This window comes from Eulemur rufifrons, chromosome 2, assembly GCF_041146395.1.
Source record: "Eulemur rufifrons isolate Redbay chromosome 2, OSU_ERuf_1, whole genome shotgun sequence".
Classification (NCBI taxonomy): Eukaryota; Metazoa; Chordata; class Mammalia; order Primates; family Lemuridae; genus Eulemur; species Eulemur rufifrons.
The window spans coordinates 30377412-30396351 of record NC_090984.1 but is presented as its reverse complement, the minus strand read 5'-3'; the positions used below and the strand labels follow the sequence as shown (position 1 = coordinate 30396351).

At 48.8% G+C, this 18940-nt stretch overlaps 1 protein-coding gene across 1 annotated transcript; it reads right to left on the bottom strand.

Moving 5' to 3' along the window:
* Nucleotides 1-5914: 5914 nt before the first annotated feature.
* On the bottom strand, nt 5915-17918 carry CILP (cartilage intermediate layer protein). Its single transcript, XM_069491962.1, is given in 8 exon segments — nt 5915-8241; nt 10063-10220; nt 10899-11007; nt 12165-12479; nt 12883-13062; nt 14288-14557; nt 15809-15901; nt 17803-17918. Coding segments are annotated over 8 exon segments (3513 nt in total). The 5' UTR covers nt 17864-17918.
* Nucleotides 17919-18940: the final 1022 nt, after the last annotated feature.

Genomic DNA, 18940 nt, shown 5'->3' with positions numbered 1-18940 from the left:
ATATTATACTGCCATAAAAAGGAGTGGAATCCTGATACATGCTACAACATGGAGGAACCTTGAAAACATGCTAAGTGAAAGAAGCCAGACATAAAAGACCACATATTGTATGATTCCACTTACACGAAATGTCCGGAATAGGCAAATCCATAAAGACAGAAAGTAGTTGCCCGGGGCTGGAGGCAAGAGGGATAGGAAGTGACCGCTAATGGGTATGGGGTTCCTTTCTGGGGATAAAAATATCTGGAATCAGAAATTTTTTGTTCGAGTTAAACAACAATTGTAACCAACACTTTAATCCCAAGGATTCTCACAAAACATATTACAAATGACAGCATGAAAAAAAAAAACATCTTTCACAGTAACTCAAAGTTCAGCTCTACAATGTACCCTTAAATTAGCAGGATATTTGTATTTTGATTATTTCAAATTTCCAAATAAAGAACGTCACAAACAGCTATGTATTCATGCATAGCAATCACATAAGGAACTGAACTTAGGATCTAAAGCAAAGGTAAACTTTCTTGGAATTTATCAGATTCTGTACCAGTTAGGCAACCTCTGCCCAGGGTGAAAACTAGTTGGATTTTTCAAAAACCTCTAATTTACTATAACGGTGCAGCTTTTATTTTTACCTGCTGGCTTGTTTCACAGGAACTTTTAAAGACTGCTTGTTCAACTATAGCTGCATACTATATCCATACTATATCCCAGATATGGGGAAAAAAGTAAATCTTAGTTCAATTTTTGCCAATTTTGTTTCTATATTTTAAAAAAATCAATGCTTCAGCTGGGCAGGATTTAGAGGGCTATTATTAGTTTATGCAAAACTAAAAAGCAAATTCAATTTTGCTTAAGGGAACATTGTAAAGTAACAATTCTTGGTATTAGAAATTGATGGCGGTTGCACAACTTTATGAATATATTATGCTAAGAACCACTGAATTGATAAATTTTATGCTATGTGAATTATATCTCAATTTTAAAATCCTCATAGTTCTACCAACAACAGACCTTCACTGAAATAATTTCTAAAAGATATTCTTCAGAACAAAAATGACTTGAGAAGCAAAATCTGAGATGATAAACATGTAAATAAACAAACATTGTATTTTTTTTTTTAGGCAAGCATGAAAATGAGGTTTATTGAAGAAAGAAAGAAAGGGTTATAGGGCAAGAGCAAGATATAGGTTTACAGAGCACGACACATACACCACAGATGACAACCAGACCCAATGCTGCAGCAAAGGGAGAGCAAGAAGAGCAAAAGGAAGGGTAATAACCGGACAGGTCATGGTCTGCGTCTTGTTTCACAGTGCCCGGATTGGGACCTCCCTCAGGGTTCCGAGGTCATAGAGCCACTTTGATTGGACAGCTGGGAGTTCCAAACATTGTATAAAATAATACTAAGCTTATTTTGAAGGGTAAAAAAACCTAAAGTATTGTTTGTGGGTAAATATTCTGTTTAACTTTGTTAAAATAAGTATGTATAATAAAAATTCAAGAGAAAGCACTAAATGAATAGAAAAAGTGTAAAATTTCAAATCTGTAGAAGGAAGAAAACTAGAATAAGAAAAGTATTACTCAACCCAAAAGCTGACAAGAAAGGAGAAAAAGTGATAAAAATAGAAAACACCAAGTCAGATGGTAAAAACAAGTCCAAATAGATCTATAATCACCATATGTATTTGCTAAACTCAGTAGTTAAAAGACAGATTGTCAGATTGGATAAAATAACTAAAATCTACCTATCATGCTGTTTACAAGAAACACATTTAAAAAAACACGAAAGGTTAAAAGTGAAAAGGTGTAAAAAGATATACTGAGTAAATACTAACTAAAAGAAAGTTGGGAGCTATGTAATTAGACAAAAGAGGCTTTAAGACAAAAAGCATTATAGGAACAAAGAACATAACTACATAATGATAAAAGATTCGACTCATAAGAAGGCATGAAAATTCAATACTTAATATGCACCCATTAAAAGAGCCTCAAAATGTAAAAACCCCAGATTGAGGAATTACTGGGAAAAACTGCCAAGTGCACCATCTATTGGAAGATTTCAACACACTATTTACTAAACAGAACAATTAAGCTTGAGTTAATGGTCCTATGTAGAGCACTGCACACAATCATTAAAGAACATACATTTGTTTCAATCACACAGACATACTGCAAAAACTGCTAAGTCATGAAATAACTACTAAGTCATGAAACAAGACTCAGCAGATTTCAGAGACTAGGTATCACACAGATCTCATTTGATATATTTAAAATCCCCTCATGTTAGGAGATGAAAATCCCTAATCTCTCAGAACCCGACAATGATCTGCTCACTATACCCCAAAGTATTCACCCTTTGGGGTGTCTCCCCAATTCACAAGGATTCCCTTTCTCAGAATTTCTTCCACCCCCCAGCAACCATGACTGTATAATAGAACTGCCCCTTAGGCCCCACCCCCACACGGCCATAGTTGATTGGATTAGCGGTGCCAGCTGGGCCAACTAGAGTCTCTCTCCAAGGAATTTGATTGGATAACAGGATTGCCCTCTATGCCCCACCCTTGTCATAGCTGTAGTTGATTGGACTAAAGGTAGAGCCCTAATTCAAACTGGGGGCCAATCAAATTTGGTCGCCAAGACAAGGCTCGTTATTTATTGACTTGAGTTGGACACCTGCGTCTGCAAGCCAAGAGGAACAGAGAAAGCTGATCTGCAACAGTGAGATCAACAGTTCCTGCAGAGAGGAGAGACCACACACACACACACAGTGAGAGGGAGAAGCTGCAAGATAGACTGACCAGAGAGGGTGACCTAGAAAGAAGAGAAAGAAGCATGTAGAGCAAGGTTGTGTTAGAGACTGAGAGAGCAAAAACCACTGACTGTGAGAGAGGTTAAGAGAATCAAAACGAGAGAGAGTGATGGCCTGGATTCTAATGGCTCTGCAGTTCCTCATTCCAGTCCTTCTGGATGTTAGCTGGCACACCTGTTGCTTGTAATCAAGAGACTTCCAGGATGCAGTCCCACCTCCACTCTTGGCTCTAAACCAGTCCCTTTGCCTAAAACCCCACTCATCCCTGCATTGCCTCCAATTTTGCTTACGTCCTCTTAATCCTTTAAGACTCTGTTCTTGTCCGGACATCTTGGTGTCATTTTTCTCCGTCACCCTAGCTGAACTCAAGAGAGCAGTGTTTGGAAAACTCCCGCTTGTAAGCAGAAGCAGCCTGATGGTTCTATCTTCCTTTCTGTGCCCTTCCTCCCGCCATCCAGCGTCCATCCTCATACAGGTCACACGCAGAAATTGGGTGATTGGCTGGAGAACAGCAAGCTAAGACCAAAACCCAAGGCTTTTCAGAAATAAATGTTTTGTCTATCCAGTGTGCAGTTTCTGCAGGGGAACAACCGGTGAATCCGAGGTGGTTTAGTGAACCAAAGGCATCCTGGGAACTATGCTCTTAGCCTCACTGAAAATCATGGAAAGGACTGTAAAGATAGTCTAGATTCTAATCTTGACCAGCCCCTTCATTTATAGGTGAGGAAATTAAGGTTCAAAGGAAAGTTGCACAACTAGCACATCTGGCTTTGGAGACAAAATGCTTAGGAATTAAATGTCACGAGCGTTGATCAAGTTTTACTGTGTGAAGGAGAGGTATCTGCCTGCCAGTGCCACCCAGCGTCCACCCTCTGGTTTTGCATAGCTGTTTCTGCTTGTGCCCCTAGTTCCTGGCAGCCACACCATCAACAAGCCCGCTCCTAGCTAGACTCAGACTTCAAATTAGATGTCACCTCCTCTAAAAAGCCTCCTCTGACCACCACCCCCCTCCAAGTCTGATGTCACCACATGTACTACATTTTACACTATCTCATAAAGGCCTGTCTGCTTGCATACATGGCCTGGCATTAAGCACTCAACAAATGTTTGGTGAGTGAAGAAAAGAGTCTGGTACCAGCTGCTGCCTGCTGGAGTCCATTTATTCAGGCCCTCAACTGAGAACAGCAAGGGAAGGGCACAGGGTGGGGGGCCAGTCCGCCCACCTTCCCCAGCACCACTTCCCTATAAGTTTAAAGGAAACTGGTGGTCAGGTTGAAGCATCTGGGGCGTCTGTGCTGCAGAGAGCTGTACACTGACCCGTAGGCAGGGGCAGTCAAGCCTTCCCAAGCGGTGAGAGCTGCTCCCTGGGAGGAGTGGAACAGAAGTGAAGTCTGGAAGTGGGTCAAATCGCAATCACAAGGCCACTAGGCCTCGGTCTTGTATACGCTTGCTTTCTCCATGGTCATGGGATGTGATACTCAGCCAGAGAAATTTCTAATTGATTACAAACCGAACTCCCAGAAGCCGGGCAGATGCAGATCCAAGAGTACAAATCCAGCCCAGTCCAGAGGTGGCTCACGGAGCTGCACTGGGCTGGCCAGAGGATCAGGGAAAGCTTTTTGTCCTGACTGTAAACAATGCCCTCTCTCCTCTCCCCAGTCCCCTGGGCCTCTTTCCTGACAGATCATGGAGGACTTGGGATGGGGGAGTGAGTGAATCTTACCCAAACCTACACCCCACCACCCTGTTGATGCCTCCGAGATCACTCTGGCACCACCCACTGGCCTCTGATTTACTATTTTAAAACAAATACCTTTTCCAAAAACAAAACCCTGTCCATTTGGACCAGTTGTTTTACTCCAGGGACATGGGCTGTTACATATAACAGAGATCTGGTGTCTGGAAAAGCCAAGCGTCTTTAGAAGAGTTTTAAAAAGAAGAAGAAAAAGAGAAAGCCCATGATTTCTGAGTGAGGTCAGCCAGCCCAGCTGGAGAAGGCAACAAGCTGCTGGGGGGAGCCAAGGACCATTTGGCCAGCTCGTCAGGTCCTTGGCCAAGCCATTGTATAAGCTCCATGGTATTGGAAAGAAAGAAAAAAAATTGGGACATGTTTTTAGTATTGCTCAGGAGCCCAGAATATGCTCACAACTCCAGGAATCTTTGCTCTTCTCTACAAATGGAAAATATGATCCATGAGAACAAACTTGACCACTGGAGTGTGTGCCTAGTTGCCCTGCCCTGTAACTTAGGGGGGCCAGGACTCACACCACTTGTGACGCTTTCCAGAGTCCCCTCTGCCCCTCTGAGCAGCTGGCTCACTTTAATGGCTAAAAGACAGGACAGTGGCCTCAGAATCAAATTATAGAATGTGCATTTATTGACATCTGCCCTCAGCTACACTAGGCTTCTCGTAAGAACAAAAGCAAATGCAAGGGGAAACAAACTATTAACAATACAATTAGCAACCTAGTATAATTATGGATACCAGGAGATGTTCTTTCCAGACTTAGTAGAGGAACAATGTTTACCCTGTATTCAATAGCTTAACTTTGTGCACTAGAGTTCCAAATTCAGCAAAGAAATAAATAACTTATTTACATTTCAAGTAAAAATTGTATTTTATTTATTTCACCACCATTTATATGTATGAACTGTGACTGAGTCCTTGGCTTATGTCCTGGGAGCAAAGCCAAGATGAATTCTTTATACTGGTTATTTGGTCTTCAGCATCAGATTATCATTATTGTGGAGGTGAGCAAAACCATGCTAAAATAAAAGGAAGTATATTTGTGTTAATGCATTACACAAAGAACGATCAAGGCTGCAGAGTTTTACCAGTGGCCAATTTCTTGTGTTTCTTTTAAAGAACAGCAAAAGGGGCTTTATTTTGACATTTTGGGGCCAGTCAGTATCATGGGACAAAGACAGTAAGTAAAGGCATGAAGAAACAAGCATATTGCACCAAAACAGATGTGCTTAAATTAACCGAGGGACAGTTTGTGCATCAGTCTCACAATGGCTGTCACGTGAGGTGGGAGGAGAAGAGTAGGACGTACCACAAAACTTAGTTGCCCAGAGGCTGTTGAGTAACTCCAGGAGATCTCAGGCCGTCCATCTGCGCTGGCGCTAGCCGCCCCTGCTTGCCCGCTGCTGCCTCCTTGACGGTGTTCTTCCTTGGACAGTACCTGCAGCGGGGGTCCGAGCCGGGGTGCTTTGAAGGTACTGGAAAGCACTCTGGCGACCCACCTGCCTCTCTACGCAGTTAAAGGTAAGGGCCACTCCCACGTTGCTCTTCATGACTCTGGAGGAGCCATCAGATGTGCCATCAAAGCACCGGCCAAGTGCAATCTCTTTGGCTGTGCGAGGGTCCTGGTCAGTGACGGTGTAGATGCCATAGTTGTGGCCCAGGGGGTCCAGGGGCGCCAGCATGGTGTACTCGCTGCTGTCATTGTTGACTGCCAGCGGTAGGTGGTTGACCAGGTACTCATGCAGCATGGGATTCACACTGGCTCGATGGCAGCTGCCCTGGGGGATGACCTTCACCAGTGTGCGGTCCACACGGTCCTGGTCATAGAGCATCCCACTGCACTTGAACTCTAGACAGGCAGCTGAGACATTGGGCTGGTCCCTGTCCCGGGTGCTCCTCACATCCCGGATTCCGTACAGCTGCCCCACTGTCCGCCGGTGGGTGCCCCCCATGTTTCGGGATCTCACATTCACCTCCAGGGGTCCCACGATCTTCACCTTGATGTAGCAGGCCCTGAACTCCATCGGCTTAGGCCACCATGCCAGGTAGTCTTCAGTCCAGCTCATGGGGTCATCTTCATTGAAAGGGACCGTGTTGTAGTCATATCGATCCCCCTCAATCTGGTAGAACCGGAAGTGGGCCGCACTGGGCGGTGCCTCTTCGCATGCCCGGAGGTCCTCAAAGGCGTAAATGGGCCCATTGCTCTCTTCAGCTGAGTTGGGCCTTGGCTTGGCCATGCTGATCTGGAAAGCTGTCTTTTTAACCCGTGGGTCCTCATGGTCTGTCCGCCGGTACTTGAGCTTGTTGAGGTAGGGCTGAGGGACGCCAATTGCATTTGGGTTGAATTTAGGAAAAGACTCCACTGCTTGCAGTTCCTCCCCAGCCAGGCTTGCCAAGACATAGGCGGAGTAGGCATCAGGGGACTGGTCATCACAGAAGGCAGGCACGCAGGCCCCATTGGGGCCTGTGAGGACACTGTCAAAGCGGCCCCAGGCCCTAGGGTTGGAAGAAAAGCCAGCTCTGGGCTCCAGGTTGATCACGGAGACCACAACACCCTGGATCTGCTCACTGGGCAAGAACCTCTCACTGCGGTACGCCCTCACCTTGATAAAGCATCTCCTGTTTTCAGGGACGTCCAGGTTAAAGAGCCTCCTCTCACGGATCTCCATGTTGCCCACCAGGAAGGTTCTCTCTTCCCTTTTGTTCCTCCTTTGGCTCTCAAATTTGAAATCGCCTTCTTCCTCCCACAGCCCCGTGTCTGGGTTGAGCGACCAGAGTTTCATTGCGGATACGTGCTCTGGCATCTTGACCTGGGTCGAGTCGAGGTGCACCTTCACCTTGCCGGCATTAAGTGGCTCTGAGGTGACCTCATCTGTGAAGTCCACAGAGAACATGCCGTATGTCCGAAGGGGGAAGGTGTCTCCTTCATCATTGATGAAGTTAAAGTCACTCTGGGCAGCTGTGGCTGTGGAAATATTCCGGGGATCCAGGAAGGTCACGCTGGCCTTTACTTTTCCTGTGTAGGGCTCCCCATTCTGCCTGTAGAAGCTCTTGGATGGGATCTCCAGTTCGGCCACGGGGTCTTCACCAACCACCTCCCCCAGGGGGATAATGTTTGTCTCCATAGCCTCCAAAGTGATGGGCTCTTTCCGCCGAAGCATCTTGATTTCATGGAACACTGCACTCCCCTTCTTGTTGAAGGGCAGCACTTTGGTGGTGTTGACGAACTTCTGCAGCCTGTCCACAAATGTGAGCACCAGCCTCTCGGTGTCCTGGGGGACATGGAGGGTGAAAGTGCCCTTGTAGCCAGTCATGCTCACACGGCTGTTCCCCAGGTACACGTGGCCAAAGCGCATGGGTTCCCCATTGTCAGCAGCACTGACACGGCCCCGCACGATGCTCCGGGTCTCCGTACACCGCTGGCAGCTGCACTGCGTGGCCACCTTGGTGGGCAGTGTGTAGCCACTGCACTGGATCGCCCTCTCCTCTGTTCTGGAGATGCCACAGCAGTTCTCCACGGCATCCCGGCACCTGATTCCATTATCCTGCTTCCCTGCACAGATCTTGACAGGGCAGTGGCCCACGTCATAGTAGAAGGAGTTGGTGGCATTCTGGAAGCAATCGTGGGGCAGCCGGATAAGGTAGCTTTCGGGGGTTGGGTTGCAAGGAGCCTCATCGGGTGCTGTAGAGGGAAATGGTGCGGCTGTTAACATGTAAGTTTACATCCCACACGGAGGGTACCTCACCTCAACCTCACTTCCCTGCAGTGCCCTGTGGTTTTCAAAGGACTGTATATCCATAACCCTGATTCTCACAGAACTCTCTGAGGAAGGTTGAACAGCTATTACTAATCACATTTTATACATGGGGGGACAAAAGTTGGTTGCTAAGACCACTAAAGTAGTAGGTTTTCCTCAATGGAGGGATCTTGAAAATTTGAGGGTATTTTGGGTTATCAAAAACTTGGGGTGCTACTGGAGTATTGTGGGCAGGGGTCCTCGATGCTCTATGTCCTGAATGCCTAGCACTGTTCTACATATTCTACATCCTGAATAACTTTCACACATCCCACCAGACAGTCATGTAGGTGGAAAACTTATTTAAAATGATCAGAGCCTAATAATTTTTATGTGGTTTTAACTGTATACTGAATGTTTCAAGAATGCAACTACCATATAAATTGAGCTAAGATTGTACTTTCATTAGCTTGGAACAGTAACGATTGTTCCTCATCTCAGGAAAATCACGTCCCTGCTACATTACCCAAAGACTGTAAATGCCAAAATGATACCTCTGGATCCATCAGCATTTGTAGCTGTCACATTTATAGTGACTCTGGATTTAAGTGCAAGTGTCTGACCTCTGGGTTTGTCTTCTTGTATCATTGTGCCAAAGCATTTAGATATGGAAATACATACTATTTTGTATTTAAGTTTTTAAAAATTTCTCCTTTATGTTATAGTTAGGACCATGTGCATATATATTTGGAAATTATATGTGGTCATTATCTATAAATTTAACTTCAGAGTAGTAAACAGTATTAAAAATAACTGTAACACACAGGGGTTGGTGTGATGGGTTGGGACCCACTGCTGAGGTCTCCATGTCTCCCCTGCCGAGGTCCAGAGTGCCCTGTGTCCTGTCTGACCTGACGTCCGTTTCTTGCTCCAATTTTCTTTGAGCCTGGGAAATATTCCACGATGCTTCCGATAAATTCTCTCTTCCTCTGCCTTTTGTTTTGTTTAGGCCAATTACTAAAATATCTTCCTTCCCCCTCATTTTTCAAGGACAGGCTCTTGATTGGTCTTTGGCCTCAAATCTCTCTCCCTCTAGTTTTCTTCTTGAAGGAAACTCTGGGTCACCTCTCTTTAAAGCCCCTTGGGCTCCCCACTTCTGTACCTTTGTCCACGCTGGCCCCTCAATCTGGAACACCACCACTTCCCCGCACAATCCCTGCCTGTTCTTTAAGACCAGGGGTTCTTTAGGACCACAGAATCACCTGGAGAGCTTTTAAACTGTGCATGCTCAGACCACCTCTCAGACCAATTAAATCAGACTCTCTGGGATAAGACTGAGGCATCAGTATTTTTCAAAACTTAGCGCGTGGTGCTAATGGGCAGCCAAGGCTGAGAACCATTACTTAAGCCCCAGCTGGAAAGCTGCTCCCTCTAGCAGCCATCCATGGTCACTTCCACCTGCAAGAGATCTCTCTGTCATCTATGAAGAATCCACAGGGCGGGGCATGGGATGGGGGAGGAAAAAAAAGAGTCCACTGCCCTTTATCCTGTTTTAGCTACATTTTTCTATCTTTACTTGTCTCCTATTTACATTTCTTCACCCCCACCTGAAATGATGGCTCCGTGATGGCAGGATTTGGGTCTGTGCCATCTTTGTGTCCCAGAGGGCATGGCACTGTGCACAGCACAGAAAAACCCAACCTTTTACTGCTCGGTTGTGCTCACTGTTGCTGGCCCAGGACGCCCAGGGCCCCCAGCAGGCTTACCTATGACAGTCAGCTTGGCAACCCGGGACTTCACAGCTCCAGCGTCACCCTGGGCCTTGCAAAAGTACTCCCCAGCCTGGTCCCGCTGCAGGTTCCTCAGTACCAGCTTGCTCTCATGCTTGTAGAGGGAGGGATCCAGCAATGTGTCATTGTGATACCTGCAAGGGATGGCGGGTGGAGCCTGAATGGGCAGTGGGACAGTGCCAGGAGCAAGCAGCCAGGGAAACAGATGGCAGATGGGTTCCTGCAGATGCCAGTATCATCTTTGACTCTGCTCACCCAAGAGCACTAATTCCCTGGGAGTCAAGGGACTTGGTTCTAAGTCCCAGCCCCGCCACCTACCTGGCTGGAGATGCTTGGACAAATCGTCTCACCTCTCTGAGCCTCAACTTTTTGGTCTGCAAAATGGGAGCAATGATCTCTAGCTGACCTCACAGGATTATTGGAAGGGTCAAATAAGAGAGTGGCTGTAAAACATCTGTGAAGGGCAAAGGACTCAAAGCCGTTAGGGATTGTGACCTTGTTTGCCTTTGTCGGCGGAAGCAAGGCTGAGGAACCTTGTTCTGTGTCCTGAGGATATGCAAGTCAGGACCCTATGACCAGAGAGGCTCTGGGGGACCCCAGGTTTGAGGTACAACGGGAGGGCTTGCTGGTTGTCTGGGTAGCCCCAACCCTGCCAGCTCCCACTTGTAAGTCCCAACATCTGGGCCCTGTACCAATGCCTTACTTGTAACTTTATTCTATTGGCTATTGTTTTTATTAAATCCAGGCTCTAATGCAAGAAAGCTCTGGTTTCCAAGGGGGGAATTGGGAAGGGGAGCTGGCAGCATACGCACCAGAAATACTTGTCTGGACGGGGCTTCCCCGTGGCCTTACAGCACAGAGATACGCTCTGCCCAGCTTTCCGTGCTTTTGTCTCGGGGTTCTTCACCATGTATGGAGCCTCTGGGACAGAAGATAAGAAATAGTGTTTTGTTTTGTTTTCTTTTCTTTTGTGACAGGTTCTACATAGCTTTGCTCCCTTAAGGTCTTTGATGGTATTAAAATTATATGGCTTCGCCAGGCGCGGTGGCTCACGCCTGTAATCCTAGCACTCTGGGAGGCCGAGGTGGGCGGATCGTTTGAGCTCAGGAGTTCGAGACCAGCCTGAGCAAGAGCGAGACCCCATCTCTACTAAAAATAGAAAGAAATTATATAGACAGCTAAAAATATATATAGAAAAAATTAGCCGGGCATGGTGGCACATGACTGTAGTCCCAGCTACTCGGGAGGCTGAGACAGGAGGATCCCTTGAGCTCAGGAGTTTGAGGTTGCTGTGAGCTAGGCTGACGCCACAGCACTCACTCTAGCCTGGGCAACAGAGTGAGACTCTGTCTCAAAAAAAAAAAAAAAAAATTATATGGCTTCACCTCCACCCTCAGCCCATCTCTAATGGTCCTAAGACCTAAGGGGCCTGGCCCAGAGCGGAATCCACCCCCTCCAAACCCTCAGCCTGGAACCTGCTCCCATGGCCTGTCAAGTCACATCTGGGTGGGACAGTGGAGAACCAAGGGGACCTTGTGCCAGCTAAGATTCCTATGCACTACCATTGGAACAGAACTGGCTGCTTTGAATAGTGCAATATTTATGTTCTGCTGCCCCTAGCAGAACTCTCTGGCCATTTTGCACCATTTCTGAACTCCCCAAGCCTCTCTCTCTGTGACCTCCAAACCGCACACTGTATTGTAATTGACTGTTTTAGATAAGATGGCCAGGGAGGACATCCTCCATTTGAGGGAGCAAGTCATGCCAATATCTGGGGCAAGAACACTAAACAGAGTATATATGGCAAGTGCAAAGGCCCTGGGGCAGGAGTGTGCCTATATGTTAAGGAACAGATAGGAGCCCACTGTGGCTAGAGCAAAGTGATTTGGTGTTGGGGGAGCAATAGGAGAGGAAAGCAGAGAAGTAATGGGGGGCTAGATAATATAGGGCCATGTGGGCCATGGTAAGGATTTTGGGTTTAATTCTGAGTAAGCTGAGAAGCCAGCCTTTAGCACCGTAATGCCTTTATTTAAAAGTCTGGACCTCCTCACCAGCCCTACCCCAGAGAACTCAGTTACCTGCTCTCACGAACTCTGCATTGATGGTGGCTGCCTTCAGGCTAGTCTTGGGCATTGTGAGTACAATGGGAGCAAACTTGGTCTTTGTGATTTTCAGGATGCTTTTGCCATCAGGGCACAAGCCAGGGACTCGGAACCTCCCACCGCTGTCTGTCTTGGTCAGCAGCTTAGGCGTCTTGGTCAGCAGGTAGACAGTGGCCCCCGAGGCTGGGGCACCTCCAGGGAGGGAGACAGCCCCATGAAGAATAAAGTCCTGGCACATGCAGGCATCACAGTCAGCATTCACCTGGCCCATGGGGCAGGTCAGGTCACAGGCTGTGGAACAAGGAACCACATCAGCAGGGTGTGCACGGATTCTGGCCCTCCTTCAGCCACACCCTGGCCTGTAGACTCACATATGCTTCCCCTCGTCCTTGGCCTTTGCTACCCTTCCTTATCAGCCTGCATGACTAACTTCTAATTGTCCTTACGTCTTAGCCCAGGACATCTCTAGAGAGCTTTCCTGGATTCTCCTGAGCTATGATAATTCACCCTGCTCCATGTTCCTACATTATCCTGTATATCCCACATTAGAGCACATAATTAATATATGCTCAGTTAATCCTTGGTGAGTGAATGAAGGAATCTGTCAGTCTCGGACTAACCCTGTAATCCCTCCCTCTAGGCTGCCTCAGCCACACCCCCATAACCTGCCCAGTGCCAGAAGGGAGGGTGGTACCTGTACAGGCTGGGCTCACGCAGAGCTGACCCTCCTCAGTGGCCTCAGTGCACAGCGCCACTGTCTCCGCCAAGCAGGTGCGCGTGCGGGTCTGGACCCCAGTGTGACCACAGGCAGCTGAGCACTTGCTCCAGAGAGACCACGGGCTCCAGATGCGCTCTGAGTCTCGGCGCAGGGACCCTGCAAAATGGGACCAGCAGACAATCTGACTTCCCTCCCAAGGGGACTGTCAGGAAATCTGACGCTGACGCTGTTTCTTCCCTGGTGAGGAGAGACAGGGCCTCAACTTATGTCATAGCTATCATTGGTATTTGTATTTACTGCAATGATTTTTTCCAACAGATGGAAGTCAAAAGTCTTGAGAAAGTGGTGCCTCTAATTTGCGCGAAGGCACCCTATGGGCAAGGGGTAGCCTTGAGAGGGGCCTGTTGGCCAAGCACTGGGACTTTGATATGCTGTCCTCAGATGTGCACAAATAGCACCGTCTTTCTTCCTTCACCAATGTGGAAACAGCACGAGCCTCTGTGGGAGGGATCCTTGGGAAGTCAGGGCCTGGGAGCTGCAGGGACTGCAAGGATGGGGGCTTCACACCTCACCCAGACCAGCCTGGGCTCCCACTCCAGATGACCACCGCTGGTGCCTGGGCCTGCGGAATCAGGCTGTTTGCAGTGGTGGAACCCCAAGGGGGAGGGTGCCCTTCCAAGAAGTGAGCAGGCCGGGCCCCCCAACACCTTATTATCCAGCTGGGCAGGGGATGTAAAGAGCGTGGACTCTGCAAACACAGACTTGATTCAAACCCCAGCTCTGCGCTTACCAGCGGTGGAATCGTGAGAAGTTACTTAACTTCTCTGAACCTCATGTAACTTGTCAAGATGGAGGTCCCTCAAAGGTCAGTGGTAAAGGTTGAATACTGTGGATAACTAGCGCAGTAGCTGGCACATAGGAACAATGCTAGAAACGAATACTCAGTGAACATTTCCCCAGTTAAGCTTGCTACATTCATTATCTCATTTAACGCTCACAAAAACCCCTACGCAGATTTAGTGTCCTCCCTGCTTTACGTGTGAGAAACCTGAGGCTAAGGGAACTTCAGACGATTTGTCCAGGGCACACAGTTCATATGGTGGGCTTGGGATTCAAACCCAAGCAGCCCGACTCCAGAGCCTGTCTGTGGTCTTCAGCACGGTGCCACTTGCATTCAATAAATGGGTCGAACGGAGTGTACCCATGAACACAGAACACTACTGGGAAGGTTCTGGCACTCATGACAAGACTTGGCTATTATCAGAGAGTTGATGCTCGTGTATGTGTGTGATGTCCAGAGTTCCTATGGTCAGAGGCAGGTCCTGGCCGCACCCCGAGCAGAGGCTGGCGGGAGGTCGGGGCTGGGGCTGTTCAGGCTCACCTGGTGGGCAGAGGAAGCGCACGGTGTAATTGGAGCAGTTCTGGCCGGGCCGCTGCTCACTGTTGAGGCACCAGAAGCCCTCACGAGGACTGCTGTGGACCACCTGGCCAGTGCTGCCTGCAGGCGTCCAGTCAGTGGTCCGAGCCTCTAGCCACAGGGGACGGGCACATACACGATGCCCATAGTAGAAGCGAATGGCGTCAAGCCGCTCATAGTCGCCCTGCCCGCCTGGGTGGTCGACGTTGAACCATGTTGTCCACTCGCCAGGATCTGAGACACAGGGCCAGGTTGGGAAGTAGCCGTGCCCCAGCTGAGCTCCAGTGCTCCTTTCCTGCACAACCCCTGAGAGTCATCCCTGACACCTCTCTCCTAACCCCGTCAGCCTCAGGCCCTCTCATATTTCTCTCTGCGGCATCTCTCCAATGCCGTCAGCACCCCACACTGCTGGGGCCTCCACCCAAGCTCTCATCAGCTTGGCTGAACCATGTCAGTTACTTCCTGCCTCGTCTCTGCCTCAAGGCTCCCCCTCAAGCCCCTCCCCACTCTTCCCTGCCATTCAGGGTGAGCTTTCTCCATGCAGCTTGGACCACACTACTCGCCAGCTTTAAAATCCCTTAGCCAGGCCAAGCAGTGGCTCATGCTTGTAATCCTAGCACTCTGGGAAGCTGAGGCAGGAGGATCTCTTGAGGTCAGGAGTTCAAGACCAGCCTGAGGGCGGAGCGTGGTGGCTCACACCTGTAATCCTATCACTCTGGGAGGCCAAGGCAGAAAGATCGCTTGATGTCAGGAGTTTGAGATCAGCCTGAGCAAGAGCTAGACCCCATTTCTACTAAAAATAGAAAAATTAGCCAGGCATGGTGGCACACGCCTGTAATCTGAGCTACTCGGGAGGCTCAGGCAGGAGGACCACTTGAGTGCTGGAGTTTGAGGTTGCTGTGAGCTAGGCTGACACCATGGCACTCTATCCTGGGCAACAGAGTGAGACTCTGTCTCAAAAAAAAAAAAGACCAGCCTGAGCAAGAGCAAGACACTGTCTCTACTAAAAATAGAAAAAATTAGCTGAGCGACTAAAAAGAGAAAAAAAATTAACTGGGCATGGCAGCGAGCGCCTGTGGCCCCAGCTACCCAGGAGGCTGATGCAGGAGGATTGCTTGAACCCAGGAGTTTGAGGTTGCTGTGAGCTAGGCTGACGCCACAGCCTGGGCAACGGAGTGAGACTCTTGTCTCAAAAAAAAAAAAAAAAAAAATCCCTTAGCCAGGCATTCAGGGCGCTGGTGAGCCAGCACCACCCCCACCCTCCACCCTCATGTCCCCCTCCCTCCCCACCAGCCTGCACTCTGGCCCCAGCAAGCTCCACAGCATTCTTGGAATATATCAGGAAGCTTCGTTACTCTGGCCAAGTGTCTAATAAAAGTGGGTTTCCATGGAACCCTGACATCATGCCCTGGCTTCAGAGATTCACTTAGCAAGTTCAATAAAGACTCCCCCTCTCCACCCCTCCCTGATCCAGCCACAACTCACTCTCCAGGGTGTCAGCAGGCTGGGCAAAGATGCTGGAGGTCCTCCTCCCGGGTAGGACTCTTCTTACCGAGTGGGTGCGTATCGTCTGCCTCCCTGAGGGGCAAAAGAAGCAACTAAGTGAGAAACCAGGACTCAAAGTTACAGGGGCTTCTTAAGACGCAGGGAAGCAATATGATGTGAATGGCGTATGAGCCCTAGGCGTGGGTTCAAATCCCACTCTGCTACTTACTGCTGTGCAACCTCAGAAAAGCTTTATTCCTGTAAGCCTATTTCCCCATAAAATAGGGATGCATTAATAATCACCACACCGTAGGGTCCTGCTGCGCGATTCAGGGTGGTAATGAATGCAAATGACCCGGCATGTAGGACATGCTCAGTGAATGGTAGTTCCCTTTTCACTCTTGTTCTAGAAGTGGATCATCGGATGCTGCTGACCAGCCAGTGGGCTGAGGCTCCTGCTTTGGCGTCTGGACCTATCTTTGGCAAAACAGACCTTTATTTTCCTCTTTTGTAAAATGGAGATATTAATTCCCACCTCACAGGGTGATTCAGTTAGCATAAGGATTCCATGAGATAAAACATGAACATCCCTGAAGTACATGCAGATTGAGAGTGTGGGCTCCTAAGGCTCTGCCACTTGCCAACTCTGGGACCCTAAACTGCTTAGCCCATCTGACCCCATGTTCTCTCATCAGAAAATAAGGGCAATACTAGTTCCTGCCTCAGAGGACTGTGGGGATTAAGTGAGCTCATTCATAAAGTCCACTTAGAACAATGCCTAGCACGTGATGTATGACGAGTAAGAGTTAGAAACTCCTTTTAGCTCAATGCCTGGCACAATAGACGGCCATTTCCCTTCCCTTGTCAAAGTTTGACTTTGGGAGTCCACTCTCTCCCATAAGACTCATATGGCCTAACTGGGGCCATGGTCCTCAATTTTCTGACACCAGGCTGGCAAGGTGTCTCTGAGGGTGGGCACAGGGTCCTCAGGCCACAGGCAGTGCCAGCCCTACTCCTTTGAGGCCGAGTTGGGGGCTCCAGGCTGGGAAGGAGAAAGGAGAGCAGAGAGCTGCAAACGCTTTGATAGGCAGTTGGCTCTCATGCCAGCAGCCAAATCACAATTCTCTATGCTGTTAATTGGGGTGATAGGAGCTCTTTTAATCAACCTAATCTAATTTCCCCTCAGACGCTTGAATGTTAATCATCTTCACAAACAGCAGCTGTCAGGGTGGAGAGAGCAAGGCAGGAGGCGGGCACACACAGAAGCTGGCTGGAGGCTGAGACAGCCTTTGTTCCTGCATCTGTGGTCACAAATCCTGCAAGCGTACAGCTTTGAAAGAGGGTTTTGAGCGTTTTTTGCTTTACCTGAGTTTGTGTTTAGAAATCAGGAGAGGAAGGGGAGGTGGGAGAGAGCACGCAGAGTAGTGCTGGGAGCTGTGATGCTTAGATGCCTCGGGAAGTCAGCAGCTCCACCAGACAAATTCTTTCTACCTGTTCCTTCCAGGGCTCAGGGCTACCAGAGGATGTGGCCAGAGGGCAAGGAGACCAGAAGGGGTTCTGGTGTGTCTGTGAAATTTGGCTGCAGGGTCTAAATGAAATTGAGCTTTAGGTCAGAAGAATTTTCATAAAACTAAAAACAGACCAAACCCCAAACAGGCTTCTGAGAACTCAGTGATCCCCTGTGCTTTGGCTGCTAGCAAAATCTCGGAGCTACATTTAGTCCTCAGGGGCAGTAACCCTCTTATCTTTCTTCCTCCCCCTGAATGACTGCTCTCCTTTTCATCATTTAAAAGTTTCTGTCCTGTGCATTTTAACATCAGGAACTATCTCAAGTTCTGGGGCAAAACAAGCAGGGTATAAATTAGGAATAAATCCATAAACTGGCCTCAGGTCTTAAGGCCATTGCTGTGTCTTAAGGCAGATGGATAGTTTAGTCCAAGACCAGACATGACTTCACTGTGGCAAGTGAGAGCGAGCAGATACTTAGCCTATACCCAACACAGATGCGACTTCCAGGACCAGGAAGGAGAACACCCAGGCCTTGGTCCCCACCATCTTTCCGCCAGACCCCGAGGGAACGTGGCAGGAAGTGGGTGAGGGTGCTCCACAGAGTCGGCTGTCTCTGGAATGTGGTCCCCTGGGAAATTTCTCAGATCCAGTGACCTGAAAAGAAACACAGCTTGTCAGGTTCCACATTTCTGGGTCACCTCCCATGGCCTGAGCAGAAATATTTCTTGACCTGTCAAGGACAGAAAGATGGACAGAATAAAGTCTTGCAGGAGTGAGTTGTGAAACCTCGCAGCTTGGGAGGGACAGACAGAGACACGGAATCTGAGTTCAAATGGGGCACACCTGGGTTCCAACCCTGGGTCCAGGCTCCAGGGCCCCACACAGAGATGGGGCACAGGGAGAGTAGGGGTGAGGAGGGTCCTTGTCCATGAGGAGGGGCCGGGCTCATTCCTAACAGCCTCTGGGTGACTCACTTGTAAGACCTGGACTTGGGGGGGGGCTTTGCTTTAGTGACCCTTGGTGGGCTTACACTCTTGCATGGGAAGCTACATACAAAGGCCGTGAAAGCCCTGGCCCCAACTCCAGTGGCCCCTCGTGGGGCAGGCAGGCTGGAGGGCCCAGATGCCTCAGACACACCACCTCCGTGAACACATTCCCAGATGTGCATGGGCTGCAGCTGGAACACATGTCTGACCTGTTTGTTTGGGGCCCGGCTGGGAGTCACACAGCCAGGATGCTGAGGGAAAGCAGAGGCCGGGGCTCCCCGGTGACTACTGAGCGTGGGTTGGGGGCTACAGACTGAGGAGAGGAAAGCAAGGCTGTCGGTCAGGACAGGGAGCACGGGGCACGGCATGTGGCCCAGGCTCCCGCTCAGCGGGACATTTTTATCTTTCCCCAGAGCTCTGACCTACTCAGAATCTGACTAGTTCCTGGAGATACAAAAGTGGTTCCTTTCAGCTTCAGAAGTCTGGGGTGTGGTAGGAAAGGGAAGATTCCTCCTCTTTGGGAAAAAAAGACCCCCAAACACTTGGATGTCTCAGGGGAAGAACAAACCAATCCCACATTGCAGACCACCCAGCTCTCAAAGCACTAACCCCACTGCCACCTGTTTCTCAGATGCGA